The sequence below is a fragment of the Phodopus roborovskii genome, unplaced genomic scaffold (genome assembly GCF_943737965.1).
Source record: "Phodopus roborovskii unplaced genomic scaffold, PHOROB, whole genome shotgun sequence".
Taxonomy (NCBI): domain Eukaryota; kingdom Metazoa; phylum Chordata; class Mammalia; order Rodentia; family Cricetidae; genus Phodopus; species Phodopus roborovskii.
Window position 1 is genome coordinate 8,365,272 of NW_026126636.1, and position 21,527 is coordinate 8,386,798.

The following is a 21,527-nucleotide window of genomic DNA, read 5'->3' on the forward strand; positions in this document are numbered from 1 at the left end:
CGGTTCCTTTAACCTGAGCGAATGGGCGGGCCTAGCGGAGAGCCAGCCCAGGAATGGATGGTGTGTGGGGGCGGGCCGAGGATTGACAAGCCTCGACTGCTGGAACTGCGCCCGCGCCGGGACTGGAAAAAAATTGATGGAGCCAGCGGTGGAATCGCGGACCGCGGGGGTACAGGCCTCCAAGCAGGCCAAAGAAGGGTCGAAGAACCGCAGTCGCAGGCGGTGGCGGAAAGGCAAGGTCAAAGGTGAGCCGGTAGCAGCTCGGAAGAAAGTCCGCACGTCCTGCGGGGTACTGGGGGACGGGGTGGACTGACCCATTTCCACAACGGGGGGTTAGGGGAGGAGGGCGATCCGTGGACCGACCCATTGCCGTCCTGCGCGAGGGGGGAGTAGAGACCATCCATTACTAGAAGGGGTAATGTGAGAGTAGAATGTCCCACCAGGCGTAAGGACTACCGGCTGTCCCAGTGAGATCCTGGGAGAAGTGTCCGGAATGAGAGTCTTTCGGAATAGATAGGGTTCGCGGTCGGGTTCGTTATTCTCTGTGTGACCAGGAGCAACAGTTGCGCCCTTAGTGTTCTCAGCCTGGGAAATGAGTCAAACGTCGATTTTCATGTCTTCTGCACTCTTAAGAGGATAATGGGAAAGTATTTTAGCCGGTTTTGCCGAAAGAAAAACAAGTATAGGCGTGTGAAAGGTAGGTGGGAAGGGTACCAGTAACTGGAAAAAGCTCCTCACAACCCCTTCTGCCACGAGCAATCAATCCATCCATTTGCTCAATGGCAATCGACCTTCGTCAGCCCAGTAACACTGGGCGAAGCTCCCGATTCTCACGACTTCCAAAACAGAGCTTTTAAGCTTTGCACCTCCACACGTTCCTAAGGGAGAGGGGAGGGCTATGCTATTGTCTGGCTTCCCTGGACCTAGAAGGCTGCAGAAACAGTGGCAGACCAACCAAAGATGTTGAAAGACTCAGAGCAGGCATTAAGTCCTGGCTCAGTTATGAATGAGTCTTGTCTATTTTGTGGTGCTGCTGATAGCCAAACCTGGGGCCTGGTGAATGCTGGCAAGTACGCCACCATGCAGCTCCACCTGCAGCCCATGAGTCTTTGTCAGACCCAGTGAGAGGTCCCTATGCAGGCAGAAAAAAAAAAAAAAAAAACTGGCATGGCTCCCCAGCCCCAGTGACCCCAAATTCATCATTCCCTCTACCTCCTTTGGTAGACAATGCAATGGTACATTACAATCAACCCTAGAGTGCATATACTGGCCCAGACAGCTCAAGCTGGAGACAGAAGAGTTTTCCTGTCCCACAACTAAGATACAGTTTTGGACCTGTGTCTTAGACATGTTTCTCCCAAGTGCTATGCTCTCTCCCCTCAGCACACAATAAGCCAGGAGAGTTTGGTATGGGTATACTGTCTGTCTCTACTAAACACTGAGCTCCTGTGTCTGCCTTGTTTACCTAGAATGCCAGACACACGGACATTCAAATATTTATTAGATTGATAAGTGAAGGAATGTGTGAAGCATGACATGGGGCTATTAACAGCCAGGCTGCCCTGGTGTCTGAAGAGTCAGAAGGAATCTGCTTGAGTAAGGCTGCTTGCACAGGGCCCAGTCAGGCCTACTCACAAAGGCACGAATTGCTGGTCATTTCCTGAGGCCCTTCCTGGTGCCAGGCCTCAGACCTGTGAATCTTCTCCCACCCCTGCCCCAAGGGTATCCTGACTGGCTGGAGCAGTCTTTTATCCATGTGATCTTGCCAGTAACTGGATGAGACTGCTGTCATTATCATCAGTCCATTTCCCAAATGACGACACACAGGGGCACTCAGCCAGCTGGGCTTCCTTACCTCTCTGAAGGCAGAGAGACACCGTCAGCCTTGTCAGGGCAGGCAGTGTGTGCATTAAAAACTGCTGTATGCCCCAACCTTAATTCTGGATCTAAGTGACTCTAGTCACTAAGATTTAATCTCCAGGCATTCACTCAACACCTAGGCTTTCTGTGACTAGCAGGACAGACTCAGTAGAGCTGGGGACACAGATAATAAGACCATTGTCATTGCCAAGCGTGTGGCACACAACTCTGATCTCAATACTTGGGACACCTGAGTCAGGAGGATCACCATTAGTTGAAGGCAAGCCTGGACTAGTACGTTGCAAGCCAGTCCAGACTCCTACAGTAGAGTGAGACTCTCTCAACCTCTCCCACCCACCCATTTTAAAAAGTCTATCGTAAACAAGCCAATGAGATAAATACAGTAAGAGGAAAAATCTCAGAGCTGGGGATGTAGCTGAGTTACTACTTGTCCAGCATGCACAAAGTCCTAGGGTCTGTCTCCAGAACCACGTCAATTAGGCATGGTGGCATACACCCATGACTCAGAAGTAGATTGGTGGAGGCAGGAGGATCAGAAAGAAGTTTAAGGTCATCCTTGACCGCAGTCAGTCTGAGACCAGCCTGGGATACATAAGAATATGTATCCTGTCTTCAAAATCCTGAGAAAATGATCACGGAAAGCTTTCCAAGGAGGTGACATCAGACTCGTGGACGGCCAGGCATTAACTACTAAACAAGGGAGGTAGGGAAAACAGAAAGCAGCGTGAACAAAAACCCTGATGCTAGCTGGAGGCAGTGGCACACGCCTGTAATCCCAGCACTCGGAAGGCAGAGGCAAGGGGATCTTTGTGAGTTCAAGGCCAGCCTGGTCTACAAAGCAAGTTCCAGGACAGCCAGGACTACACAGAGAAACCCTTTCTCGAAAAACAAATGCACACAAAAACCTTGATGCTGGAAGGAGCAGCATGTGATAATACGGAGACAGCTCCTGGTGGGAGAGAGGCTGTTGGCAGGGGCCTGGGCAGGCAGGGAGGCCATGTCCAAGATTGAGACTATCCTGAGAGAAGGCAGGGAAGGGCTGGAAGAGAGTGATGAGTTTTATGTTCTCAAACAACCCTCTGGATGCCTTGCAGGAAACAGTCTTAAATTAGAGGCACACACAGAGCCAAGCAGGGGCGTTATAGAGCAGGGGGAGCAGGGACGTGGGAACATGCCAGGTTCTGAGGTTCCTAGGACATAGGTGGACAGGGCTGGTGATGGCTTAGATGGGGATAGGGTGAGGGAAATGGGCACGATAACTCCTTAAGTCTCTGCTTGAGCAAATAGTGAGTTCTATTACCAACACACCCGTAACACCATGACACCCACACATGTATAGAGATTCTTCGTGTTGTTTTTATTCTTGTTTACTTTTTTGTTTTGGAGGCATATATATCCCAGGCCGGCTTTGAACTCACTGTGTAGTCCAAGATGACTTTGAACATCAGATCCTCTTGCCTCCACCTCCATAGAGCTGGGATTACAAGTGTGCACCCACACACTCAGTGTATATGATATTGGGAACCAAATCCAGGGTTTTACGCAAGGTAGGCAAGTACTGAGCCACACACCCCCAGTGTATGAATTCACGAAAACATGAACACATCCCCATACAGAGCTGAAAAATCCAAGACAAAAGCATACACTCCCAAGAAACACACACAGGTCATGACACTTGCATGCAGATACAAATACCTTCAGCCATATCAAGAAACATGGAAGGATATTGCCCAGATACATCCCCAGGGACCAAAGTCCAGGCCTGATACAGCTGACAAGTGGCTTCTCTGTGCAAAGGGCTGAAGGAGCTGGGAGCTGATTCAAAGGCAGAACATTTGTGCAAGTTTGATTCCCGGCACCGAAGGGGAAAGGCTCCCAGGGCAAAGGGCTGAAGCCCCTCCCCCACTGCCATGCCCTGCTCAGCCCTACCTTTTGCCCCATTCCTGCCATGCTCACCCGTGGTCCCACTGGGTCTGCCCTCACCCCAGTGCCCTCTGCCTGGGATCCTGGCAGTCTCAATACCCCCCCCCCCGCCTCCAGTCAGCCCAGTCTTCGGGGAGCTACCGTGAGTGGGACAAAGAGCAGGCCCTGAAGCCACAAGGGCTTGGGGACCCAGCCTTTTCCCTACTACTTCATCCAAGTCAGATGTTCTTCCAAGAGTGTTCTCCCATGTGCCTGGTGGCAGGGGGGACTGCGGCGGGGGGCAGTGGAAGAAGCCAGGTTCACCTTCGTCTCGGGGTGCCTAGAATCTCATGGGGAGACAAAGCAAACACTGTGATTAGGAAGTCATCCCCTGTATTAGGGTAGCAGCAAGGCCTGCAGTGCGAAAGAGCCAAACACACCACATCAGCATGGCTGAGCTGAGTGAGCCACAGATCAAAGCACCACTTCCCGGGGCTGGGGATGGAACCCACTAGTGGCCCATCATCCGCCCCCCTTTCTGGGCAGACTGGCCCAGCACTGCTTCACCCCAGCACTTAGCCAACGGGTGACCTGGGCCAGAGCCCCATAACTACTACTTAGCTTAACTGGCCCCTGAGGCTCTGGCCCGTGTCTATCTTTGCTGGTCCTGGGAAGGTGCAGCTGTCTCCCAAGTTCCCGGCCATTGCCTTTGGCCCTCCCTCTGCCCTTCACGTATCGGCCAGTGCGTGCTAGCTCTTCATCAAGGAGACAGTCCAGGGACAGAGACGGAGGAGTCGCCCACAGTCAAACAACTGTTGCTGAAGCCTCAGGGCCTCCATTTGCCACCGTTCAAACGCCTGACGCCTGATTCTTATCTGTAGCCTGTGTTCTTCCTAAATAGTCATACTCCATTTTATGAGCTTGGCACCTCCATAAAAATCTGCTTCTGACCAAGAGGAGGGGGGCATAAAGGGATGACTGCAAAATGTGTCCATGCTAAGGTAGAAATAAGCCTTGCGGGTGAGTGGGGGCGGACTTTAGAGATGGGAGGGAGCATCTCCAGAGGGCTGATGGTGAGGAAGAGCTGGCTGGGCCAGGAGCGTGTGAAAGACCCAGCTAAAGTACCTGAGCCTTGGTTCCCCCCCCCCCCCGTAACATGTGGCGTTGACTGTCACAGCAGCGTGGGCTGTGGGAGTTAAGAGGTACACGGACGATGTCTGTGTAGGGATAGCATAACACCCAGTAGGGCCTGAGAGTCAGGCCCCTGGCTGAGTTTGGTACTGCCCTTAATCAGCTTTTGTCCTCCCCCGAGGAAGAAGCAGGGCTGGCCCCCTCTTTTTCCCTAACAGCTGGGGACATCTGTGCCAGGGCCAGTGTAGAGGGTGGGGACTGACATCACTGAGCCTTTGGCTCCCTGAATCCACTTGGGGGAGAGGGAGGGCAGCTTAGCTGGGTGAGAGGGGACAGTGTATTCAGGATGAAGGCTGGGACTCCTGGGGCATGGGCTGCTGGGTCTAAGCAAGGGGGGGGGGAGAGGGGCTGGGACTCCTGGGGCATGGGCTGCTGGGTCTAAGCAAGGGGGGGGAGAAGGGCTGGGGCTTGAGGCTTCTAAGGAAGAGGAAGGATATAAGGACTCTATTGCGCTGGAGAAGCAAGCAGGCAGGAGGGGTAAGGAGTTGAACTCTGGGCTCTGGATGGGAGGTAAACCAAATTGCCACGCCCTGACCAAGCTGGTCCCAAACTCCCCCCCCTTTATCAACCCAGGCTGCTACTGGCACTAGCCACAGACCTGCTGTGCCAGCTTGGGGAGCTCCAGTCCGAGGAGGCCAGGGAGGGGTGAGTGCAGGGCCAGCTGAGAGACAGAAATGGCTACTGCCCGAAACCCCAGGGTCTGAAAGGGAGAAGAAGCGCTATCTTCTAGGGAAACAGGGGATTGCGAAGCCAGGAGCCAGGCAGGGCCCTAGCTTCCAGAGGGAAAGGATCACTTGGGAAGGTTATAACACTAACCCCACCAGAGTCAAGGGCAACCTATCCGAGATGTGCTCAGTAACAGAGAAATCTAGGGAGAACACGCACTCTGCAGGGAGATCAGAGGGGACCCTGGATGTGGGGAGCTGAGCAGAGCACAGAGCTGGGTTTTGAGGGACAAGCAGAAGGTGAGCTTTGAGAATCCTAGGAGCAGCATTACGTACGTGGGAACTCTGGACCTAGAAATTGAGGTTTAAATGGGCTCTGTCATTATCCACAAAACCTCTGGCTTCTTACTGAGCCTCAACTTCCCCTCTGCAAAAGGGGATGCTGGCAGTAATAGAGATCTGAACCAAGGCATTCTGGGGCTTTGGGATCAAACCTTAGCGTGGGCGTGACTGGGGATCAGTATTAGGTATATGAACTGCTGTTTCAGGACAATGCAAGTTAGGCAGGTGGGCAAGTCTGAAAGCCAGGCAACCGTCTAGAGAAGGGATGATGAGTTTGGAAATCCACAGGGAACAAGAAGGAGTTGGAGTTTGGGGCCAATTCTACAGGGAGGAATTAGAGCTCAGAAGGAGGGCTAGGTGAAGGAGGAAAGTCCCAGGAGAGAGTAATGGCCGGACTGGGGGGGGGGGTACATTTCCAACCACTGTTAAAGGGGAGGGCTTGTGGGCAGCACCAGGGCCTTGAGGAGGAAACTTGGAATGGGGCTTGAAGGAGTGGGTCTTGAGAAAGGGAGCCGTTGGCCATCCAGATTTCCCGGAACAAGAAGGACAAGTCTAAAGAGAGTAAACAAAGAGAGAGTTCACCCTTGAATACCTGGAAGGAAGAAGGAAGAGGGTGGACCGGCTTCTGGGTTAGAGAGCATCACCAGTGAGCAGGGTTCTCTTGGGGCTCAGGGGACTGGACTCCTAGATCCAGGAAGGAGGGGATAGAGAAGGGGCTGCTCAGTCTGAGAGCTTCAGCCCTCAGCTGCTAGGCAGAAAGAGAGTGAGGCCCCAGACTTCCGGAAGACAAGGAGATGAAACCCTAGGTGTGAGAGAGAAGACGATAGAAAGCCCCTGGGATAGACACCTGAGCCTGAGGAAGGAAGGGGCTACCACTTTGCACTCCTGGATCTAAGCAAGGATGCCCTAGGTTTGAATACTTGGGCCTGAGGGAAGAGAGGTAGGGCCTGGACTCCTGGACCAGACAGGGCAAGGGTAACCACAGAACTTCCCATCTTCCACAGCCTCGGCATTCTCACACAGCATGGATCTGCGCACGATGACACAGTCGCTGGTGACGCTCGCGGAAGACAACATGGCTTTCTTCTCAAGCCAGGGCCCTGGAGAGACAGCTCGGCGGCTGTCCAGTGTCTTTGCAGGTATTCGAGAACAGGCGCTGGGGCTGGAGCCAACCCTAGGCCACCTGCTGGGTGTGGCACACCATTTTGACCTGGACACAGAGACACCAGCCAATGGATACCGTAGCTTGGTGCACACGGCACGTTGCTGCCTAGCACACTTACTACACAAATCCCGCTACGTGGCCTCCAACCGCCGAAGTATCTTTTTCCGTGCCAGCCATAACCTAGCAGAATTGGAGGCCTACCTGGCTGCTCTCACCCAGCTCCGTGCCCTGGCCTATTATGCCCAGCGCCTGCTGGCTATCAACCGACCAGGGGTGCTCTTCTTTGAGGGTGATGAAGGACTCACCGCTGACTTCCTGCAAGAGTATGTCACGCTGCATAAAGGCTGCTTCTACGGCCGCTGCCTGGGCTTCCAGGTGAGTCCCTTGCCCCCTTCCCCTCTGGACTCATGGTGAAGGCACTGGTGAATGGTACCTAACCACAGTGATGAGAATTACTGGATTCGGGGATCAGATCACAGATCGGCAGGGAGAGTTGGCAGGAGCTCGGGGCTGGACTCTGGGGTTCTCCAACTCATGACCCACGACTAGATCTACCATGTATCAGAAGCCTCCTCACCAGCTGGACCTGGTACCTCAGGCCTGTTACACCCCCACTACTTAGGCAGCTGAGGCAGGAGGATTGCAAGTCCAAGGCCTGGCTGAGCTTACAGAGTGAGATGAAGGCCAACCTTGGTGACTTAGGGAGACCCTGTTTCAAAAGTCTGGGGCTGCAACTCACCAGTGACACACTTGTCAAACATGCACGAGGTCAGAGCTTCAATCCTCAGCAAAAGGAGTGGGGGGGGGGCGTTTGCTCTTGTTCCTCTTCCTCTTCTCCTCCTCCTCCCCTCTTCCTCCTCCTCCTTCTCCTCCCCCTCCTCCTCCTCCCCCTCCTCCCCCTCCTCCTCCCCCCCTTCCTCCCCCTTCTCCCTCTCCTCCTCCCCCCCTTCCTCCCCCTCCTCTTCTCCTCCTCCCTCTCCTCCCCTCCTCCTCCCCCTCCTCCCTCTCCTCCCCCTCCTCCCCCTCCTCTTCTCCTTCTCCCTCTCCTCCCCCTCCTCCTCCCTCTTGCTCCTCCTCTTGGTGCTACAGAAGGAACCTAGAGCCTCACCGAGTGGTAGGTGCGTGCTACACTGAGCGTTCCCCCCAACCCCCTCACTCTTCTGTAGCCCCCGAGGTTCACTGAATCTGAGCCCCCTAGGAGGATTGTCAGTATTGATCTCAGAGGTCCATTCTGAGGCGGGAAGAAGGTGCCAGCCCACAGATGTCAGATTGGTAGGTACCTGGGCTTCGTTTCTATAGAAACCACATCATTTCTAGACAGCCTTCAGAACAGGACCAACACACCCATCAGAGCTAACGACGAGGGAGACCTGGATGTTGTCGGTGTCTTCCCTGAACAAGGCGTTCTGGCCCGGCCTTCTCCTGCCTTTTTGCCCACCCCAGCCAACTCAGAGAGGTCAGCCTGGAAAGTGAGGCAGTCCAATACCCTCCGGAGGCTGAGGCAGGAGGATGACCTACAAATATGGGCTAGCTTGAGCTACATCCTATGTCCCAGGCAAGCCAAGGCTAGGTAGAAAGACCCTGTCTCAAAAATAAATAAATCGATGACTTGGGGACTGGAAAACTGGGGACACAGAAAACTAAAATCGGAACGGAGGCCCACGTTGGTCCTGTCTGGGACCATGCTAGCTCCAGGCAGCCCCAACCAGCTGTGTCAAGAACCGTCAGCCCTGATTTCGGGAGTCCTTCCCGCCCTCTCGCCTCCTCTCACTTCTCCGAGAGATGAGCCCGCCACTCTTTCTGCTCGCCTGCCCCTGTCTAACATTCCAGGCTTTCCCCTCACCCCGACTAAACCTACAAATACGGACCTGGCCACAGAGCCAGCTATCTGTGTCCCTGCTTTCATGTTCTGGCATCAACACTGGAAAGGAAGAAATTCCAGGCTGCCTGAATCAGTGTTCCAGCCACAAAGGCCAGGAGCTCCTATGCTCTTTGGCCTACTGGGTTCCTGGCCAGGAGCTCAGCCTGGGCCACCTGCCAGCTCCTGAGGACACAAGCTCTGGAAGGTGCAAGGCTGCATCATCCTCTAAAATGTCAACTTGCGGGAAGGCAGAGGCCCCAGGTCTCAGATGCTGCCCAGTCCTGCTCCTTCCAAAGCCCAGCAAGCTGTGGGACAGTTGATTGAAGAAGAACTCTGCCAACTCCTTGCCTTGCCTCCTGAAGCTGAGTCTCCTCTGCTGCTCTCACTGTCTGGCCGTCTGTCCCCGCTCCACCACCTGCCATGTGTCTCGCCTGTCTTCTCTGACAGCCATCTATCCCTTGTCTGGGCCTCAGCTGATCTCCCCAAGTTTCGTCTCCCTGCCATGCATCAATTCCCCATTGCTGGCTTTCAGTTGCCCTGTGCCCAGCCCCCAGGGGTTTCCGACTTCAGGACGTTTCTGTGCGCTCTGACCCCCCTAGTTCACAGCCCTCAGATGCTCCCAGCCAAGCCCAGTCCCCCCGCTGGGACCCTGGAAGAGCCTTGTTGGCCTCTAGACCTCCCTGGCTCACTCTGCTCCAGGCACACCATTGTGTTCTCTGTCCCATGTCCCCTTCACTATGCCTCCTTCCCATGCATCTTCAGCCTCCTGGGAACGACCCTGTCCTCGTTTAGATCCCTACACCCGCTGGCCGGCTAGCCTGGCCCGTGGTCATCACTGCAGCCCACCCACCTAGCACCTTTCTTCAGCCCGGTAGTTGATTGAGGCATTACCCTGCACATGTCTTTATTTGCTCATCCTTTCCTTCCCCTTTGAGGACAGACACCTAGTCCATGAAGGGGCCCAGGGTGATGCCCAGCACACCATAGGAGCTCGTTAAAAGCTTGCTAAATGTATGTGCCTACGCCTCTCCGTGTCCCATCTCGTGCCCCCCCCCCCCCGCATCTGTCTTGGACGGTTGGGTGACACGGGCATCCCTTCACAGTTCACGCCTGCCATCCGGCCGTTCCTGCAGACTCTCTCCATCGGGCTGGTGTCCTTCGGGGAACACTACAAACGCAATGAGACAGGCCTCAGTGAGTGGGGGCTGGGCCCTACCCGCATCCTTTCCTGTCCCCCTTTCCAAACCCAGCCGAGTACCATGGTCCCCACCAGATCTCCCTGACACCCCTCCTGACCGCCCCCCCCCCAGGTGTGGCAGCCAGTTCCCTCTTCACTGGTGGCCGATTCGCCATAGACCCAGAGTTGCGTGGGGCTGAGTTTGAACGCATCATCCAGAACCTGGACGTGCACTTCTGGAAAGCCTTCTGGAACATCACTGAGATCGAGGTGTTGTCGGTGAGCTCGGGAGCAGGGGAGAACCCCCAGCATGCTCACAGACGGAAATTCTGAGTTCCGGACATCCGGTGGAGACACAGTCTGTCAGCACAGGGGCCCAGGCCCGAGGATAGCACAGACAGACGGGGCTGGGGAGGGGAAGAACGTGGTGTGTCCCCCACCACCCCCATAGCCCGCCCTTAGCACACCTTCTGCCCCTCTGTTCCCTCCCCAGTCCCTGGCTAACATGGCATCAACCACTGTGAGGGTAAGCCGCCTGCTCAGCCTGCCACCCGAGGCCTTTGAGATGCCACTGACCTCTGACCCCAAGCTCACAGTTACCATTTCACCTCCCTTGGCCCACACAGGCCCAGGGCCTGTGCTAGCCAGGCTCATCTCCTATGACCTGCGGGAAGGACAGGTAAGCCCCTGGGAGTGGCAGCTCCAGCCCAGCACCCTGAAACCCCAGGCCTACCCCCTGCGGGGGGGGGGGGGAGACCCTGACAGACCACCCTCCCTTCTCACCTCTAGGACAGCAAGATGCTCAACAGCCTGGTGAAATCTGAGGGCCCACGCCTGGAGCTGCGCCCACGGCCCCAGCAAGCACCCCGCTCACGGGCCCTAGTAGTCCACATCCATGGTGGTGGCTTTGTGGCACAGACCTCCAAATCCCATGAGCCCTACCTCAAGACCTGGGCTCAGGAGCTGGGGGTTCCCATCTTCTCCATTGACTACTCCCTGGCCCCCGAGGCCCCCTTCCCCCGAGCGCTGGAGGAGTGCTTTTTCGCCTACTGCTGGGCTGTCAAGCACTGTGCCCTGCTCGGTGAGCCCAAGGCCCCCCGCTTTCACAGATTTCCCACCACCACATGCCTAGCCCTGGCCACCCTCCTTCAACCCCTGGCGCATCCTGCAGAGGCACTAAGCCCCTAATTCCTCAAGCCTCCCCCCCTGCTGTGGGCTAGCCCCACTGCCCACCTTCTGTCTTGGCCAAGACATCTCTGCCTCCTGCTTCCTACTCCAGCCTTCGCGTCTGGTCCCTCCTCTTCCCGCCTCCCCTTTCCTCCCCAGCTGCCCCCCACCTGCTCTCCTGCCTTGCCAGTCTGCGGCGCATACGCCCGCCTATCTGGCAGGTCCTCACACCTCCCTCTTGGGATGCCAACATTTCAGACACCAGAGCACAGAGCAGGGAGGGGCTGTACCCAATCTGAACCCTGACCTTTGGTGTCCCAACTTCTGATGTCCCTATCTTGGGGACACTGCTCTTGAGCTCCTGCCCTTGCTGCCCCCCCCCGACACCCCAGCTTCCCTAGAACTTTGTCTCTGTCCTCTGACCACTACCTACCACATGGGGTCCAAATCCAAGCTGCTTCTTGCCAGTAACTAAAATAGCTTGATCTTCGATGCTGCATACCCCACGTGAGAGCCCAGCTCTCCCAAATCATGCCAGGCTATGACTGGAGCCTTCTCCCCACAACTAGGTTCAACGGGAGAAAGGATATGCCTTGCAGGGGACAGCGCAGGTGGGAACCTCTGCATCACTGTGTCCCTTCGGGCAGCAGCCTATGGGGTGAGGGTGCCAGATGGCATCATGGCAGCCTACCCAGTCACCACCCTGCAGCCCTCTGCCTCCCCCTCTCGTCTTCTGAGCCTCATAGACCCACTGCTGCCACTGAGCGTCCTCTCCAAGTGTGTCAGTGCCTACTCAGGTGAGGCAGCAGGGTGCCTGACCCCAAGTTCTGGGTGTTAGAACCGCACCCAGGAAGAGATCAACTCAGCCTCCCACGTGCATTCTGCAGGTACAGAGACAGAGGACCACTCTGACTCAGACCAGAAGGCCCTGGGTGTGATGGGGCTGGTGCAGAGGGACACATCCCTATTCCTCAGAGACCTCCGCCTGGGTGCCTCCTCGTGGCTCAACTCCTTCCTGGAGCTAAGCGGACGCAAGACCCAAAAGTCCTCACTGCCCACAGCAGGTGAGTTCCAAGGCACCCAGCCAGGACAGCCTAGACAGACACCTCAACACAGCATTAGCCCCGGGACACATGGGCTACAGGTACCTTTCCTGGCTTGCTCTGCCCTTGGACCTACAACAAGCCAAGCCCTAGGTTTTACCCAGCAGATTCGATCCTATAAATTCCCAGATTTATTGGGATCTCACAATCCCAGGAACTGCCAAAGTGGGGGGAAAAAAACTCTTTCATGGCCAGATTTACTGGCTCACATCTTTAGTCCCAGAGCTTAGGAAGCAGAAACAAGATCTCTATGAGTTTGAGGCCAGCCTGATTTACATAGCAACTTCACATTCCAGGCTAGCCAAGGTCATATAGAGAGACCCTGTCTCAACAACAGCAATAAAACCAGTCTTCAGGGGGCTGGGGAAGAGGCTCAGGAGGCAAGAACCTGAGTTTGGATCCCCAAAACCCTTGTAAAAGCCAGGTGTGTGGTGCATATCGTAACCTGAGCGCCAGGTGGGCGGAGTCAGGCGAATCCCTGGGACTTGCTGGGATGCAAGTATGGCCAAAAGCAATGAGCTCTGGAATCAGTGAAAGACTCTGACTCCAAAAACAACGTGAGGGCTGGTGACATGGCTCAGTGCCTGCTGCCAAGCCTGACCTGAGTTCAGTCCCCAGGATTCATGTGTTGGAAGGCACCTCCACACGTGCACACCTACACACAAGACAAATAAAAGTGTAATAAGAGGGACAAACCCAAGGTGGGTAGTGCCCTAAAAAATAACACCTGAGGGTGAACTCTGGTACACACACACACACACACACACACACACACACACACACACACACACACGCATGCGCACGCTCGCACCACAGAGAGAATTATTCAGTTCACGTGTGTTTTACTTTAAGGTCCTAATGTTAGAATCTTCGGGTAAATGCAGACACACATACACAAGTTAAAATTGAATTTGAGGCAAGGGATCATTGAGCCCTGGAAGGGAGGTTCTCTGTAGGAAAAAGGTCCCCAAAAGGTGACCTTGAAGTCACACATTCCAGCCAGATTCAGATGCCATCAGTGCCTCTCTGGCTGCTAGGTTAATGGACAAATATCAGCCTGGCACACAGGTGCTCTTGGAAGACACTAGAGCACTAGGGTCCCCTGTCCCGTGTCTGCAGTTTTGTCCCAGTGACACTGGGTCACATAGAACCCAAGCCATTACATCGGTCCGCATTTTGCATTTGATACAGGCAAGTTGTAGGAACTGAAAGGTAGGCCCATGCGTAGTGCTGCACTCTTGAGGCAGGAGGATCCCATTTTGGGCAAGCTGGAGCTACAGAGCATAAGCCCTAAATCCATAAGCAATGTGAATCCAATTAAGTTAACATCATCTGGGCATTAGCTCGCCTGGCTGCTCAGTGGAAAGGGATACAACGGAGATAGACATGAAGGACATCTTGGAGTACAGAGCTACGTGGCTACAGATGCAAGCCCCCTGGAGAGTAACTCACCCTGGAGACTGTTAGCTGCCCAGCTGTGTGAGCTCATACATGCCCTGTAGTTAAGCGGTCATAAAAGGCTGGCGGAGCCTCCTGCTGGGAAGCCGAGAAGCAACTACAGCAGTGGGACATGCTGCCTGGGCAGTCAAACCTTAATACCAGCCCAGGGGGTAAATACCATCGCCTGTCTATAATCCACCTGTGAGGGGCTGGGAGCTGGCATGTGCAAAGCTCCGCGCTCTATCCCCAGCAGCAGAGACACCAAGAAGTCCTGATACATCATGATCCCAACGGAGGGAATGATAGATAGTTAACCCTGCCTATCTTAGCCCTCTGAGCTCTTATGTTCTTATAATTTATAAGCTAAGCTGTGTATCATTTATACAGAGGGAAAGAAGGAAGCTCCCAGAAGTTGACTGATTTACACCCAATCTCTATACATGCACACCCTGCCCCACAACACAGCCTCACCTCCAAAACTACCAGCCTTCCGATTGCAATCTAGGACACACAACCACCCCCCCCCACCCTAGGGTCCTGGACCTCCCTGCAAAAACTACTGCCCTACCGACCTACCCTATCTGCCATCTGCACGCCCTGGTGGCAGCCAGGCTTATTATCTCTTGGCCTCAGAAAGCCTCTGTGTTTGTCCTTCCTCTAGAGGCCCTGCGCCCCACAGAGGCGATGCGCAGGAGTGTGTCTGAGGCAGCCCTGGCCCAGCCTGAGAGCTTGCTAGGCACAGATACCCTGAAGACTCTGACGATAAAGGACTTGAGCCTTAAGGACAATTCAGAGACGTCAGACACCCCGGAGATGTCGGTGTCAATGGAGACTCTTGGCCCCTCCACGCCCTCCGATGTCAACTTTTTTCTGCGTCCTGAGAGTTCCCAAGATGAGGCTGAAATCAGAGACGATGTGGGCTCCATGGACAGCGGCCCCCGCGTGCGCGCTGCCTTCCCTGCCGGTTTCCACCCTAGACGCTCAAGCCAGGGTATCCTCCACATGCCCCTCTACTCGGCACCCATCGTCAAGAACCCCTTCATGTCCCCTCTGCTGGCCCCTGACAGCATGCTGAAGACCCTGCCGCCTATGCACCTCGTGGTAAGAACACGCCTGGCAGGCTGCCACTGGAGGGCTGGGACATGGGTGCCCGGGGAAAAGAGCTAGCAAGTTCTCCGAAGCTAGCCAGACCAGGAAGGCTATTGTCTTGCACTTTTATTGGGCAGAAGGTTGGGGCGTGTGGAATAGATAAGGGCGAGGCTAGGTAAAGATCCAGGATTCAGTTCACCTAATTTCCTCCTGTTTCCCACTCCTCCACCTGTTCCTTCCGCCCGCTCTCCCCACTCCCTATCCCCCCCCCCCCGCCTCTGGCCACCTCCACATCCGTGTCCCCGTGCTTTCCGCTCCCTCCTACCCTGACCCCGACTCTATCCAGGCATGCGCTCTGGACCCCATGCTGGACGACTCGGTCATGTTCGCGAGGAGACTGCGCGAGCTGGGCCAGCCCGTGACGCTGAATGTGGTGGAGGACCTGCCGCATGGCTTCCTGAGCCTGGCGGCGCTGAGCCGCGAGACCCGGCAGGCCGCGGAGTTGTGTGTGCAGCGCATCCGGCTCGTCCTCACCCCTCCTGCCGCACCGCTGAACTGATCCAGAGCTGGGGACGGCGGGGGGCGGCACTAAAAGACCTCTTGCTCCCATCCGCGCAGGCCTCCGTGATGAGTGCGCTCTAGGCCCCTCCGGCCCTCCAGGTTGGGCTGGGCGGGAGGGGGCGGGCTGTGCCTTAATTTGGGACCGTAAGTGGGGCTGGGCAGGGGTCGAAAGCTGAGCTTGGGGGAGGGGGACGCGCACACACCTGTCATCGAGAGAGCTGGACATTCACTTCACCACTGCCTTCTACTGCTGCTGTGACCGGCCACGGCTAGTCGATTTTGTCTTTTGTAAATAAAAATTATTTAATTAGTTAGGCCTTTTTAAAAGTAAGGAACGTATTTGCCCAGCAGGTGGCAGCACTGGGTTCAAGCGGCCTCGAAAGGGGAAACTAGGATGTGTGGACCAGGACTGGAACTTTGCACCATAATCACCAAAGATGCAAGTTGTACCTGCCTGAGATCATCTAAAGCCTCGGAAGCCTGGACCCTGGGAGGCCCTGGGTTTAGGGAGACAATTTAAACCCAAGGCCTGCCCCTAGGGCTACTACTGATCCTGGGTTCAGAGTCTGTGCAATGATGGTCAGAGAAGCTTTCACAGAAGAAATGGCCTTGGCCTTAAGAGTGCAGGGCTGGAGAGCTGGTTCACTGGTTAAGAGCACTAAATGCTCTTCTAGAGGACCCAGGTCCAATTCATGGAAGCTCATAGCTGTAACTCCAGTCCTAGGGCCTCTAAAGCCACCAGGTGTGAATATGGTGCACAGACATACATGCAGACAAAACATACATGCAATTTAAAAACAAAATAGGAGCACAAACTTGCTAGGCAGAGAACCATGACAGTAAGTAGTGACCAAGGCTTCCTCCATAGCAGAAAAGCATATGTAAAGTGAGGGATTGGGAGGGGCCTGGATTATAATCTGAGCTGTGGCCATAGGGCAGCTTGGATCCTCATGAGGGTCAGAGTACTGAAGAGCTAAGGCCTTGGGGATGCACTGGAGCCCTAGAGGCAAAGGACAGACTTGGGGGGACAAGTTAGGCTAGGCCTGGGCTAGGCCATGAGGGTAGGGAGCATCCCAGAGCCAGCAATAAGGCTGCAAAAGCAGGCCAGTTACGGTAAGGATTGGATTATAACAGAGAAAAGATACAAGCATGACTCTGAGGTCTAGCCATGACGAAAGCCGACAATGAGACAGCGAGCAAGCGAGCTGCCCAGGAGGCGGCTCAAGTGCCCTTGAAGAGACTGGGGGTAGAGCATGCTCAGAGATTACTCCATGAGACACTTTAAAGGGACATCCGGGAGACTGGAGAGGCGGGTGGGGGCTCACTCTAGCTGGAACAGAAAAAAAGAAGAAAAACTAAGGTCATTCTGGAAAGAATAGACAAGGTCGGATTGGAGGGGGGCAGAATAGACTGAGTCCTGAGGCATGAGGCCCACAATAAAGAAATGGTTGTGAGAGGCCACTGTTGGAATGCTCTGGGGATCAGCTGGAGAGGAAGTGAGGCAGGAGAGAGGAGGCTGTAAAAGAAGTTTCCAGAAGGAGGGAGTGGTCCATGACAGATTGAAATGCTATCCTGGGGCCTCACCCATGAACCAGTATGTGATGTCACAGACCGTGTCCAGCGTCATGGGAGGTTGGCATCCAAATGTGGTGGCCTGAAAAGGGAGGAGGAAAAGGGACTGAACCAGTGAGCACCACATGTCTGCAGAAACTAAAGGGACGAGCTCGTGACTGACAGGATCTTGATGGAGTGGGGAGCAGAGAAGATGGGAGAGACAGACACAAAAGGCACAATCGGTTTCTTAGAGGTGAGGGTAGCAGAGGATCCCCTACCTCAAGGGCCCTAATTTACCCAGGTATCCAAACCTGATGTTGGAGCCTGGGGGTGGGGGGGTGGCACACGCCATCAATCCCAGCACTCGGGAGGCAGAGGCAGGTGGATCTCTGTTAGTCCGAGACCAGCCTGGTCTACATAGCAAGTTCCAGGACTACACAGAGAAACCCTGTCTCGGAAAACACCTACCGTGGAAATCCAGGTGTGGTGGCTCACACCTAGAGGCTGAAGCAGGACTACCATCCGTTGAGGCCCCCCGGGCTACATAGTGGATAGTGAGGTCATTATGTAGCCCAGGCTGGCCCCAAACTGTAGCCCAGAGTGAGACCCTGAAAAACAACAAAACCCGGAAAGGCTCATCAAATATGGTCCCCGAGATGAACAGCAGCCCGGGGCCTCACCTTGGGGACCCCTTTGTCGTCATAGCCCACCCACCACACATTCAGCCTCTAACCTCCCATCTCTGCCCAGATCCAGGCTCCATCCTCTTCTCCCTAGCACTGGAGAGCGCCACCTGGTGGTCTATTGATGGAAATTCCAGAGCCCACCCATCCCTGGCACTAACACCATCAATGGCTCCTCGCTTACGCGCGCGCACGAAGTTCAAGATCCTCACTCTGGTTGGCGCTCACTTCCCTCTTCCATCCTCACAGCTCCCCTGGCATTTGCCGGAACAGCATGGGTCTTCTTTTTTTTCACATGTCGATCCCAGTCTTCTATTTGGGCACCTAAACACGCACAGGCTGACACCCTCTCCCAACCTCTGCTGCCACCTAGTGCTCTTCCAAGAACCAGCGCCAGTGGCTCCACTGGAAATTCTTTTCTGACCATGTCAACCCGTCAAAAAAGATTCCTGTGCCTCCCCACCCCTTCACGACCTTAACCATCAATGCCTCCCCTCTGACCTGAGCTTCCTTGAGGGCAGGGCCCAGGTCTGATTCATCTTGATCACCACAGTCCCTGGCATCAGGCCTGGCACACCAGAAACCTAGGAAATGTCCAAGTAATGAGTGGGCACGTGAGTGAGCGTTGAGTGGATGGTGGATGACAGTACGAGAGTGAACCGTGAGTGAATTCATGACAGCAGGAAATGATGAACGGAGGGATGCGCAGGACAGGCAAGGAAGCTAGAATCGATGGGTGCATTTCTAAGGTTGCTCATCCCTGAACTCAGTTTCTCCAATAGTTCCCTCCCTTATGTCCTCCTCTGCCAGCTATGTCCAGAACCCCAGTACTGGTCATTCTGGATAGGACTTACCTGAACCAACCAGAAGAGCTGGTTTCCTTAGGAACCCCATCATCCTTTAGCCTAACCGACCCGGTCCCTACGAGGCAGGTCCCCTGTCTATTGGCAGATGGCCGAAATTGGCAGAGGATGACGTCTTTCAGAGCCTATTGCTGTCAGACAAGAGTTGAGGCCCTGCCCATTCATGAAAGCTCCCATAGGGAGTGTCAGGTCCTCCTCTGGAGAGAGTTCAGGCTGATGAGGGTGTGGTCCGAATAACCAAGAATAGAGTTTTTGGCCTCCAATACCTGGAGTGTTTCCAGGCTGTCTATTTCTTTTCTTTCTTTCTTTCTTTTTTTTTTCCCCTCCCCTTCCTCTTCTTTTTCCCAGCACTGGGAATTGAACCCAAGGCTTTCTGTATACTAAACAAGGTCTCTACTACCGGACACTGAGCCTTACCCTTCTTTATTTTAAGACAGCATCTCTCTAAGTTGTACAGACTAACCTTGAACTCACTATGTTACCCAGAGAGGTCTCTGGTACTTGACCCTGCCTCCAGAGCATTTAGGATTACAGACATGCAACATTGGGTTTTGGTAAAAGAAGCCACACACCGGTTGACCCTATGGAAGCAAGGGCACTTAGGAGCCGGGAGGGGAGAAATTGGTGGTCAGGATTTTTGTGTCTGAGGGTCCAGAGAATTAGGAACTTAAAAGAACGGGGTCCAGGAATTTGAACTCAGCATCATACGAGTCACTCTGGCTTGCCTGCCCTGGATGACAGATCTGGGTTCAGGATTTTATGAGATTATTTGTGGGACTGGGGCCGTGCCTCACCCCCAAGCAAGCCAGGGGCAGAGCTTCCTGCAAAGGGGACCCAGAATGGGAGGGTCCTTAAGGATAACACAGAGACGATGATAAAGGAAAACAAAGAAACCAAAGGAGAGATAAAAATAATAAAACAATAATAACAGTACTCTTGACCTGAGTTTACTGTGGCCTGGGTGTTCTGCCCTAAAGCATTTCACGTAATTATCCAGTGTTCTCAAGATTCTAAGCGAATGGAGCATCATTAACATTGTCAGTATTATGATTATCCCCATTTTACAAGTGAGAAAATTGAAGTCCAGGGCAGGACAATCAAGACATCAATATAAGTTTGTGTGTGTGTGTGTGTGTGTTAGTGTGTGTGTGGGGAGCATGGGCGGGGGGAGGAGGACAGGGACACACACAGAGATGTAAAGAAAACACAGAGATGGAGACAAGACTGACAGATAAGGCAGGCCAAGGGAAAAAAAGACCTACAGTAAACAAAAGGGGAGGGGATCTGAAACCTGGGCTCCCCGGGAGGTGGTAGCAACATATTGTAGGAGACTAGGACTCGGAGAGGCAGAGCCAACAGATGAGGACTTCCTGGTATTTTTCCTCCCTGACTCCGTGGCTTCAGCCTCATCCAAGCCTTCTTGCTATGGGTGCTGAGCCAAAAGTTGGGGTCAAAAATAGTCATTAGGAAAAGGCAAATATGTCATTACACCAGCAAGAGGCGATAAGAAAATGATTCACAGGGATACTGCAGTCTGGGAGGGGCCTTTCCCTCACAGCCTCTGCTCTTTAATTTGGACTGGGGACAGGCCCTCCCTCTCCCAATCTCTGTTCCTCCATCACTTAGAACTGCTGGCATAACACATCACAAACACAGGTAGGGCTCCCTGGGGGGCAGGAAGTCCTAGTGGACTTCCCTCCAGTCCGTGAACACTTGCGCCTTAGTCAGAGGCCTCGAGACGTGTGTCAAAGACTCCATAGAGATGGGTGGGTGGATGGATGAATGGACGGATGGACAGACGGATGGATGCCACATCTCTCCAAGCTCTTCCCCACCGTGCCATTGCCTGTGTGTTGCCATTACGGAGCATCTCCTTTCACCTTCCGTCCACAAGCCACTGGAGGAACCAACCCCAGTGAGCAGAAATGAGTCCATTTTGGGAGCGCTCAGCTTCCCAGAGTCCCCAGGGACTGAGGTGTTCTCAAGACCGCTACTTCAGACACAAGACAAGACCACACCAAATGAGAGCCCTCCCTGTCCAAGTCAGGAGTGAGCTTACTACACAGGGCACATATTAACACCCTAAGCACAAACAAACGATAAGTAAGTAAATAAATAAAAATGTAAAACCGGTCCCACAACCACAGAATCACCTGCACTTTCAGAAATATCCTCGCAATGCAGGCGAAACAGACACCCCAGCGTGCAATTACGTGACTAGCCAGCCGCTGATGAGTCTGCTGGGAGGAGCCTGCACAAGGCACGCGCTTTGGTCCCTTGTATCCAGAGAAACAGGCAGCAAGCACAGGCATTGCCATCATTGCCGTAAGCACCGTGTGCCCTGCCTGTTCCGGCCTTTCGCACCAAACTTCTTGCCTCAAAGCTCTCAACAACGCCATCTGGTACAGATGAGAAAACTAAGGTCAAGAGGAGTTTGACAAACGGGGCCCCCAGTTTTCACAGCCAGCAAAAAAAAAAAAAAAAAAAAAAAAAAAATTGTGGGGGCGGGGAGGCTGACAACCTGAGTGAATGTAAAGAGGCAATCGGGATTTCCCAAGGTTGAGTCTCAATCAATAAGGGTAAATAAGCTGGGCACACTGGTACATGGCTGTGATCCCTGCACAGACGCAGGATGATTAAAAGTTCAATATGAGCCTGGGCCGCGCAGCAAATTCCAGGCCCCGCCCCCCCCAGGCTATATGACTGCTGAGGAGAGGCTAGAAAAATCCCTGTTTACTCCCCAACAGGGAGGGCACAGGCAGACCAAAGAAAGAGTCTATCAGAAACAACTTGACAAAAATAGATACATTTATTAGGGTGACTTACAAGCCTATGGTGACTCACGCAGTGGCTGTCCTGAAAGCCTCACCCTCTGTCGACCGA

At 54.2% G+C, this 21,527-nt stretch overlaps 1 protein-coding gene and 1 long non-coding RNA gene across 2 annotated transcripts; one reads left to right on the forward strand and one right to left on the reverse strand.

Moving 5' to 3' along the window:
• The first annotated feature begins 105 nt into the window (after window positions 1-105).
• Window positions 106-15,854, forward strand: LOC127238774 (hormone-sensitive lipase). Its single transcript, XM_051207488.1, has 10 exons — window positions 106-245; window positions 6,986-7,521; window positions 10,111-10,201; window positions 10,318-10,463; window positions 10,678-10,863; window positions 10,974-11,265; window positions 11,921-12,148; window positions 12,239-12,415; window positions 14,556-14,995; window positions 15,330-15,854. The coding sequence occupies exons 1-10, from the start codon at window positions 137-139 to the stop codon at window positions 15,540-15,542; spliced, it is 2,418 nt and encodes an 805-aa protein (XP_051063445.1). The 5' UTR covers window positions 106-136; the 3' UTR covers window positions 15,543-15,854.
• Window positions 15,855-16,975: 1,121 nt separating this feature from the next.
• LOC127238794 (uncharacterized) lies at window positions 16,976-18,742 on the reverse strand. Its single transcript, XR_007835937.1, has 3 exons — window positions 18,636-18,742; window positions 18,283-18,365; window positions 16,976-17,198 (listed from the first exon to the last, which is right to left on the reverse strand). It is a non-coding gene; the product is annotated as an uncharacterized LOC127238794 (long non-coding RNA).
• Window positions 18,743-21,527: the final 2,785 nt, after the last annotated feature.

Excerpts from the sequence above, each read along its gene's own strand:
- LOC127238774 (XM_051207488.1), top strand. The coding sequence starts at position 137 with ATGGAGCCAGCGGTGGAATCGCGGACCGCGGGGGTACAGGCCTCCAAG. Across the intron at positions 7,522-10,110 it reads GCCGCTGCCTGGGCTTCCAG|TTCACGCCTGCCATCCGGCC; the intron begins GTGAGTCCCTTG and ends ATCCCTTCACAG. Across the intron at positions 10,202-10,317 it reads ACGCAATGAGACAGGCCTCA|GTGTGGCAGCCAGTTCCCTC; the intron begins GTGAGTGGGGGC and ends CCCCCCCCCCAG.